The sequence below is a fragment of the Colias croceus genome, chromosome 13 (genome assembly GCF_905220415.1).
Source record: "Colias croceus chromosome 13, ilColCroc2.1".
Classification (NCBI taxonomy): domain Eukaryota; kingdom Metazoa; phylum Arthropoda; class Insecta; order Lepidoptera; family Pieridae; genus Colias; species Colias croceus.
Window position 1 is genome coordinate 1,904,306 of NC_059549.1, and position 10,386 is coordinate 1,914,691.

A 10,386-nucleotide genomic window follows, 5' to 3' on the forward strand; every position below is an offset into this window, starting at 1 on the left:
GTAACACCTACTGTCCTATCGAATAGCAAAGACACAAGCACCACATTTACTTGTATTTGTTGCTAATTTTCAGATGCTGGATCGAAGGTGTAGATACCGAAGAATCCGCAGCACAATGGAACTCGACAGAAATATTAAGAGCCATACCTTTAACACCTTCTGAGAAACTCGATCAATGCTTAATGTTTTCCGAGGGAAATGTTACGATCGCGTGTTCGAAATGGGTATATGATACCACATATAGATCGTCTTCCAGGGGAATAGAATGGAATCTAGTTTGCTACCAAAGATATAAAGGAGCTCTGGCGCAATCTTTTTATATGTTAGGAGTATTCACCGGAGCAATATATTTAGGTGGATTAGCTGATAAAATTGGTAGAAAACCTGTATTTTGCTGGTCGGGTATTTTACAACTACTTTTAGGCGTTCTAGTAGCATTTATGCCGGAATACTGGTCATTCGCTGTCGTAACATACTTATATGGCATTGTTGGCTCGGCTGGTTCATTCATACCAGCTTATGTATTACTTACAGAAGTCATCGGACCCAGTAAACGAACACAATGTGCTACGATCTTTCATTGCATGTTTTCAGTCGGCATGATTTGTGTTGCAATATGGGGTGCATTTATAGATGATAAAACCATCTTGCAAGTAGTCTATGGATTACATAGTATAATTTTAATACCACATATTTGGTTAATGGACGAATCGCCTAGATGGTTATGGGCTCAGGGAAAAACAAAAGAGGCTGTGAATATCGTACAAAAGGCATTGAAATTTAACAAATTAGACGAAGTTTTGGATGTAGCAGAATATGTTGCAAGGGCTAAAATAGAGTTTAACGAAAAATTACAGAGACAGCCTGAAGTATCCAATAAAACTGGAGTTTTAGATCTATTTAAAACACCACATATAAGAAAGATGACATTGATAATTTGCTTATGTTGGTTTGCGAATTCGTTAGTTTATTATGGACTAGCATTAAATTCCGGCAATATAGAAGGAAACCCTTACTTAAATACAGCTTTATTCGCTCTGGTTGATATTCCGAGTTATGCGGTGGTCTTTTATTTTCTTAACGTATGGGGGCGAAGAACTTTTATCAGCTCAGCAATGTTAGTCGGTGGTTTTGCATGTGTAGTTGCAGCTTTTCGACCAGTAAGTGTTATGGTTACAACCACAATTGTTGTGGTTGGAAAACTGTGTATAGCTGCATCATTTGCTATAGCATATATTTATTGTGCTGAACTATTTCCCACCGTGGTACGAAACTCAGCTTTAGGTTTGGCTTCAATGTTTGCCAGATTGAGTGGATCTTTGACGCCGTTTATTTCTTTACTCGAGACCTTGGATCCTAAAGTTCCTTCTATAACTTTCGGTCTCATTGCACTCTTGTCCGGCTTCCTTTGTTTATTTCTACCAGAGACCATGCACCGAACGTTGCCACAATCTCTTGCTGATGGAGAACGGCATGGTAAGGGAGACACTTGCTTTTCTCAATGTTATAAAAATAAAGAAAGATCTCAGAAACAAGAGGATGAAGAAGCTACCACATCCATGGTGACTAAGGACAACGACAGTAAAATTTAATTTTGAACAGTATTAATTACTAGATATTGGACTTGCCAAAATTTTAGATTAGGTTTATGAAAACTGACAGTTTTTATGGGATTCGGTGATAACATTATTTTTACTTTCTATTGCATTAATTAAGTAAGTAGTAGCAAGTATTGTCTTGCCATTTTAGTTAGATTTCTAGTTATACATACTATATTTTTACATTTGATTTTATTGTACTGAACATACGTAATTTACTGCACCTAATTATCCGTCCATGACATTGAGGTAACTATAATGAACAAATAATATACGTAAATATTTTTTTATACTTTTAGTTAGCAATCCCCAAAAGATGTAGGTATGACCCAGTTATTTACTTTAGTTTTATTTTTTTGAAGATCAAAATAATAGGTGATCTATTTGATCGTAAAAAAGACAAAGAAAGACGAGAACGAAGAGAAGAGTAAACTTAGTGATAAAGAAAAATATTTTAATGAGGCAGCATCATTTCCAGGCTGCTGATAAAGCCTTCATTCCGTCCACTATCCGCTATCATCAGGACTTTAGGCTTATAGACTCAACATTTCTGTATTATTTACTTTACTACAATAAAATGTACTTAACTATTGTTACCAATATATTTATTATTTTATGATATTTAAATATCAAATATTATAATATTTGGCAATATAAAAATGATAATGATGAAAAGAAATAGAGATAATAAAAAAATTGTGTCTGGATTTAACCGACTTCGTTACCTATAGATTGCAAAGATTTAAGTGCAAAGATGAAATATATCTTTGCAGGCAATGTGGGATGAAGAGGTGATGTGATGTGTACCTACTGTACTGATGAGAAAAGATTATAGGAATCACGGCTATGTTTGGTGGTGGTATTATTTTAGTTTCATATACTTGTTTCGGTATGAATAATGAAGCCTTGTAATGTTTGAACTAAGCAGTAGAGTTACCTATATTTTTTAAAACAGGTAGGTACATCTTAGAGCATTAAACCAACGTACATTGAATAACAAGATATATTCAATTAAATAAAATACATTTTAAACTCAATATTTTATATTATTTACTTCAAACAATAGATAAATATTTTAATCACAGTAAGGTAAAACTTTTATAGACACTATAGAAGATATAAGAGACGAGAAACACATAGGTATTTTAACATGAAGATCATTTAAAATAAGTACCTAACTAACTACCTATGATCACTAAGATTTTCATGCAAGCTGACAATTTTTTATAAGTAGGTATTCAGTATCCAATAATTATTCTAAGCACGTAAATATACAGGGACGGGCAGTTATTATTTTATAGCAATAAAAAGAAATGAGAGGATACAAGGTAATATAAGAAGACTCCACAAAATAAAAGACAATAATTCCATAACAATCACAGATAAGAGTTGAAATCTTACAACACTGCATTAGTAGGTATTTTTATTATAACGGAACTAATATTTTTAGTTTGTAATAGGAGCATAATATATAATTTTAAAATTTAGCCTGTATCCTGTATCGCCATAAGAAATTAAAAATGTTAATTTATATAAATAATTAAGTATATGAATGTTAAAAAATAAAGAATTTATAATTACCTTATGAAATGTTTTGAGCGATTAGGTCGTATATAATACCTGTATGTGTCATCTCACTAGGTTTCACCTCGCTTTTGGCGCCAAAATGTTATAAATGATGTACTTATCGATATTATGTTTTATAAACGTAGTAATAGTATCTCAATGTTTATAAATAGGGCAAGATGAAACATTTATTGCCAATGTAAGCTAATAAGCTAGTTAACAAGATTAACTGGGAAATGTCGATTCTTAGATGTGATTAAGCAATATATTATTATGTACATCTGATGATTTTTAATGCAATAAACCTTTAAATAAGTATTTAATTCAATTAATAATAAATCCACTCAAATATGAAAATAGAAATAGATAGCCAAAACAAGGGAATTTAATTGTTTCCGACATGGCAGCACTGATAATACTCAAAATATTAAATTTGACAATTATTATATAATTTATTATTTTCCTTTTAATTGTAATGCATCAGAAATTGTAATAAATTTACAGCTAACAATAATGAATATTTATTTACATTAAATAAATCGTGCACTGTCCTTTTAACAGGCACTATTTGAATCCCATGTTAATAGTTGGTCATAGCAAATTTAATTGTAACGATAATTATATAAGGTTGAGTCTTGCATTACATCAATTCCGCGCTTATTTAATTTTTTTTTAATTATTCCCTATTTTTAATTGTCATTCATTGCATAATCAACTTATTCGATAAAATATTATTTGTGAATTCAAGAGGATAATATAGTATAGGATATAGTATTTTCGAAATGAAATTAAAAGCAAGGAATTAACATAAAAATATAATAATACATAATGTATTTGACAAACATCTCTTACTGATAAAAAATAACAATTTGGTTATGCAACTAATTTATAAAGCTGTTTTAAATTTATCACGAGACCACAACACAGAGACTTAGAACAATTAATTTAGACCACAGATATAAAATGTAACACTAAGGGCCAATTTCACAACTACATATAAAAATCTAATACTTTTTGGCTTATATTTTCATACATTATGTGTAAGTTAACTGACTGATAAGCCAATGAGAATATCCAGTAGTTGTGAAATTGGCTACAAGTATGTTTTAAGTACATGAATTTAGGTAACAGACATCTTAAAATATATCTACCTACAGAAGCATTAATCCTTTAATTTATCTATTAATAAAAGGAGATGTTAAAGAGTTTTTTTATTAGGGCTTGCACATGTACATTATTATAAAGATAGCCTAATTATATTATATAATAAATTTGAAATAAGTCTTCTATAAAATACATAATTTAAGTACTTTCACAGTTACTCAATTCTTTTTAACTGCATTGCCATAATTTGGTCAACATACCATTAACAAGATGAAAAACAAATAATTAACAACAATATAAATTTGTTTCTATACTTCCAAACTATAATAATAAATAATTACAATATGGTAGATCAAGATGCCCTATAAGATATTCCATGATATAAGTTGGCAAGTAAACATTTTGACAAGACAATTATCTTATACAGGGTGTCCCAAAAAGTAGTGATGAACGGAAGCTGGGAGGTAGAGAACCTAGAGGGCTATCCGAATCACCCCCATGTATGTTATGCGATTTTTCGTATTTTCGGAGTTATGACATTTTTTTCAATTTTTCATCTATCGCCGAGTACGATGAGATTTTTATTAATGGTGACGTGAATTATTGCGCTAGATGCTTGATTTTTTTTGTGTGCTAAGCTGAAAGATAGGCCAAATCAGTATGGTAACATTTACTATCGTTAGATCTTCGAATGGAATAAAAAAAGAATTAAATGCCAAGAAAGATAAAATTACCCAGTATGTTCACCACTTCAAGGGCCCGTAAAAAAATAAAATCACAAAAAAAAAGTTTTCCATTTGGCTTTTAAGAACTTGCTCTATTCATCAGGTAGCTACCCTAAAAATTTCATTTTATTATTCAGAAAGCTTCAATCGAAAAATTGAAATCTAAATGTGGTAAGTGCAAAAATTGAATTAACATGATGATTAATAAAAACAAATTAAAACCAATAAAATATAGGTGTTTAATTACCAGAAATTTTTAAAATGACCCCGCTGTTGCTCAGTGCAAGTGAGACATCACCGTAAAAATTTGTTTTTTAAAATGTCTGAATGCCCTTTTATCATTTTTAATGGTTTCTTTTGCTACTATGAATTTCCGGGTTATTTCGTCCAAATTGTGGCAGTCTCTCGTCTTTGTAGTATCCCCATGGAAAAAAATCAATAGGGTTTATGTCCGGGGACCGTGGAGGCCAGGCTAATGGGCAAAGATACCCTGAAAGATAGATTGGTCGTTGCAGCCTGCGCATGCGCGCGCCGGTGACGCCTGCCTTAAAACCTGGCCCCCACGGTCCCTTGACCTAAACCCCATTGATTTGTTTCAATGGGAATACTAAAAAGACCTCGGCTATTTGAGAGAATGCCAATTTGGACGAAATAACCCGGAAATTCATAGTAGCAGAAGAAACCATTAAGAATGATAAAAGGACATTCAGACATTTAAAAAACAACTTTTTACGGTGATGTTGCACTTACATTGAGCAACAGCGGGGTTATTTTAAAAATTTCTGGTAATTAAACACATATTTATTGGTTTTAATTTGTTTTTATTAACCATCATGTTAATTCATTTTTTGCACTTACCACATTTAGATTTCAATTTTTCGATTGAAGCTTTCTGAATAATAAAATGAAATTTTTAGGGTAGCTACCTGATGAATAGAGCAAGTTTTTAAAAGGCAAATGGAAAACTTTTTTTATGTGATTTTATTTTTTTACGGGCCCTTGAAGTGGTGAACATACTGGGTAATTTTATCTTTCTTGGCATTTAATTCTTTTTTTTATTCCATTCGAAGATCTAACGATAGTAAATGTTACCATACTGATTTGGCCTATCTTTCAGCTTAACACACAAAAAAAATCAAGCATCTAGCGCAATAATTCACGTCACCATAAATAAAAATCTCATCGTACTCGGCGAAAGATGAAAAATTGAAAAAAATGTCATAACTCCGAAAATACGAAAAATCGCATAACATACATGGGGGTGATTCGGATAGCCCTCTAGGTCCTCTACCTCCCAGCTTCCGTTCATCACTACTTTTTGGGACAACCTGTATACTTAATTAACAGGCAAGCCAAAACAACATCCCCTTGAAAATGATAAATAAATTTCTAAACCCTGATATTGTGTTGCAAAGAAGCTCTTTAACTACCTAATATCTGCTAATATCTATTATTCTTTGTCTCTATAAAAATAACAGCTTGTGTTGTATATAATATTTCCTATTTGGTGTGTTTGTCACACTTTCATCAAAATAAATAATTTTATTCAATCTTTGTTCATCAAATTAAACCTAAATACTACATAAGCTAAACATGGAACTATATAATTGAGATTCATTTATGATTATAACTTAGTGACCAGTCATTGAAAATTTACATATCGAGAAATGAAATGAAATCTTCAGAATACTTCAGCATATAAAAATAGTAGATATTTGGTAGTTCAAGATAAGTGATTGAGCAAAAGTAAAATGAATAGTGGCTATAAAGAGCCTTGATATGTGCTATTAACATTTTTTTCTAATACTTAACATTAATTTTGGATTTACAACAATTTCACCATTTTACAAATACTTCAACATTGGTGTTACTTGTTCATTTACATATAAAAATTAAATCTATATTATCTAAGAATCATAAACATAAATGTTATGTTATTCAAAAAATAGCACCAATATAATTTTAACAATAATCACTTTACATGATGAATTAAATGAAACATAAGCAAATTCACTATAGGTACTAACTATCAGAGGTGTCAACGGATATAGTAAATCTGCACTATCTTTGGCATCACCAGTCAGACGAATTGACTTATGTGACAGAATAAAAGCATTTAGACTGCTACTCTAAAAATACAATTTATCTACAAATATTAACAAGGCATATCAATATTCAGGGCATCTAGTGTGTTGAATCTTACAACCTATTGGTGCAGTAGTATCAGTTGCGAGTGCAGTGTGAACAATGATTGCCGGTTGAGTAGGTGTCGGCGCATGCAGCTCGTGACTTTCTCCCGGGGCCAAACTCGCTATGGCTGCTAATAAATCTGCATTCACTATAGGCTCCCCTTCTTCCCGCGGCTCCCATCCTACAGGAGGGCTGGCTGGTGGTGAAATTAGAAATTGTTTCACAGGCGCCGGCGGTTTCAAATTCTTTAACGATATCGGCGTCACAGGCTGAGCGAAATAACAATTTATGCACGAATTATAAAACTGGTATTGGTGGAGTTGCACACGCGCGTTAGCCGCAGCCAAAGGACTGTCATAATTAACACGTAGGCGTTTAAAACTTTTTAACCACTGAAATGTTACATTATCCGAAAACGTGCGAAATAAATCTTCTAATTCCTTTTTCAATTTTTCGTCAGTAAACACATTGCTGTGAATGTTGGTGACGATGACGGATTTCGGTAAATCGTCGAATTCGTTTAATTCGTCGTGCGAATCAGCGTCTTGCTCTATATCAGCAATGTTTGGATGAACGTTCGGCATACCATCTTCAGGATTAATAAAGACTTCTTCCTCTTGAAAGGTCTCATCTTCTTCCTTGTTAGCCATTTTGAATTGAAATTTGAAATGTATGATAGGTACCTAAAAAGAACCAACGAATCTTTGCAATATCTTCGTGATCTAAAAATATTTAACTGTATATTTTAACAAAACAATCGATTAAAATACACTTTCAAAACGTCACAAAACAGTAAATGCCAAAAGGTCTTGCGTCAAAATGACATTTGTTGATCTTGTGTTGTAATTACTAAAATGTAGACGGGGCTACTTCCTATTTGAATTGCAATTTATTTTTAATACAATTTTAATTCATACGGTCTATGGTCTACGTATTAGAACCAAGATTAGAACAAAATTAATATTTACATAATTTCGTTTTTCATCCTTTATCATATTCATGTAGAATAAGGTAAACTCTCTACTTTCACCTGGATATTTTCCTATAGTAAAAGCCAATTATTTTAATGATTTGGATTTTAAATGTTATTGTTCAGTTATATTGAAAATAAACTTAATTATTTATATATTATAAATGACTTGAAGAAAACTGGATTGGTAAAAAATATCCTTTATTACCTCCTTAACAATCCAGTTTGGTATTTATTTACTTATCAATAATGTCTGAGGACAATAAAACAAAAAACATTATTTTATAACTGTACTCCAAGGACCACATATCAAAGTATCAGCATCTGAGTATGATTTCCTAAAACATTCAATTTTTTGGATACTTTCTACACAGAATCCCAACTGTCCATATTTATTACAGCCACTAGTCCAAACTGAACCATTTTCAAGTAGTATGGTAGTATGTCTGCTACCACATGCAACATCTTTAATATTTAAGTCTATTTCCCTTCCATTTTCATCATAAATATCTACAAGTATAGGTAGGCCATAGCTTTGAAGATCAGAACTAGAAGAATCTTCATTCTGCTTTTCTTTTACTCCTAACTGACCAGTATCATTCCACCCCCAGACATACAAATCTCCAAATTCACTTAATGCACAAGTGTGCCAACCTCCTACACTGATTTTTTTTATTTTTATGCCAGATAAAGCTTTGACTTCTGTAGGTTGTTCCAAATTATTTAAATCTCCATGACCAAGTTGTAATCTCCTGAAAAAAAAAAGAAATAGATGTTATTATTGGTGCGTAATGGTTATTATTTTTTAATAAAATGTTATTGTGATAAGATAAAACTAATTCTGACCTGCCATTACCCCAAGTATATATTTTACCAGATTCAGTTAGTAAGACATAATGTTCATATCCAAGAGCAACATCTATAACTTTCTTAACCAAGTTGGTATCTAACATTATCGGTAGCATACCAGAATATATATATCCTTCATTAGTTAAATATATACATGAATTATTTGTTGCAGCCACCTTAACCAATCTTATATCATTTTTATTTACACTCTCAACAAACTTAACTTTCTTATATTGTTCTGTTAAAAAATCATATACATATATGATATTTGATATGCTATTGACTATAATAAGATGGTAATCATTCCCAGTTATTAAGATATGTCCATCTTGCAAATCATCAGGTAAATCTAATTTTACAAACTGTTCTTCTTTTCCTCTAAATGCTCCTGATATGTATAGGTATTTCTTAATCATAAAAATGTTATATGACCAGCCTATGTATGCCAGGCTAGAATCACTTTCTATATTATCATAAATAATTGATTTAAAGTGGTTAAACACACAGTCTTCACTTAACCATTGGCCAAACAAATTTGAACCAGCAACTTTGTACATGGCTGATTTTCGATTCAATACCTTCAATCAGTTAATGAGATATACAACATGCAATATATTTTCTTATTTCATTTCATTTACAGCATTTTATCACTTATCTTGTAGGGTTGGTAAACATCAATCATAATGAAGCTGACGGCATAGAGGAAGGATGTATAACTGAGCTGACGGTTTGTTTTTACTACCTATTAGGTATTAACATGTATACCTATACATAAAATAATAAATTGTTTGATTAATTAAATAATTGCATTTTGCAACTAAAATAAAAAATTCAAAAATAGGTATTGTACAAATTATAAAATTCTGTTTATCCAACTGTCAAAATGTCCAAGCTTTATGTCAACAGTCAAAATGACAATGACATAATTAGCTAAAAATTTGTTAGTCCGTGTTTTCCAATTACAGCACTAGAGCGCAGCGGCATAATGCATAACGTTGAATGTTCCAATTACAGCAATGCTTCGCACAATTGAGCACTCTTAAAAGTAATGCGCGTGAATTGATGCGTGCAATCGATTTATCGTAAGTAATTATTAATTGTTGGAAAAAAATTTAAAGCTTTCGTTTCATTGTAGTTTTTTCGAAATAATCAAAGTTAATTCAAATTGTGATAAAAAAATCAATATAAGTATGGATGAAGGTAAATCCAAATTACTTAACATAACCGTAAATAGTTTTCAACCAATTATTATGTATACCACTTTATTTACACATTATTGAGGTTATTGCTAACTCTATGAATACCTATTTTTTTTTTTCAACACTGAACTTAGCGCAACCTGCTGGTGCGTTTCACGTTCCAATTAAGCATCAGCATAATTCGG

General features: G+C 31.4%; 3 protein-coding genes across 3 annotated transcripts in view; 1 reads left to right on the forward strand and 2 right to left on the reverse strand.

Moving 5' to 3' along the window:
* Positions 1-3,824, forward strand: part of LOC123696962 (organic cation transporter protein) — a 30,871-nt gene extending 27,047 nt beyond the window's left edge. Inside the window, exon 3 of the mRNA XM_045643357.1 lies at positions 74-3,824. Within this exon, the coding sequence (XP_045499313.1) occupies positions 74-1,592 (1,519 nt within the window). The 3' untranslated portion in view covers positions 1,593-3,824. The remainder of the gene's footprint in view (positions 1-73) is intronic.
* Positions 3,825-7,010: 3,186 nt separating this feature from the next.
* Positions 7,011-7,982, reverse strand: LOC123696963 (protein sarah). Its single transcript, XM_045643361.1, has one exon. It carries the CDS (start codon positions 7,831-7,833, stop codon positions 7,162-7,164), a length of 672 nt encoding a protein of 223 aa, XP_045499317.1. The 5' UTR covers positions 7,834-7,982; the 3' UTR covers positions 7,011-7,161.
* Positions 7,983-8,341: 359 nt separating this feature from the next.
* On the reverse strand, positions 8,342-9,692 carry LOC123696722 (RCC1 domain-containing protein 1). The gene is made up of 2 exons (XM_045643081.1): positions 9,000-9,692; positions 8,342-8,905 (listed from the first exon to the last, which is right to left on the reverse strand). Exons 1-2 carry the CDS (start codon positions 9,557-9,559, stop codon positions 8,431-8,433), a joined length of 1,035 nt encoding a protein of 344 aa, XP_045499037.1. The 5' UTR covers positions 9,560-9,692; the 3' UTR covers positions 8,342-8,430.
* Positions 9,693-10,386: the final 694 nt, after the last annotated feature.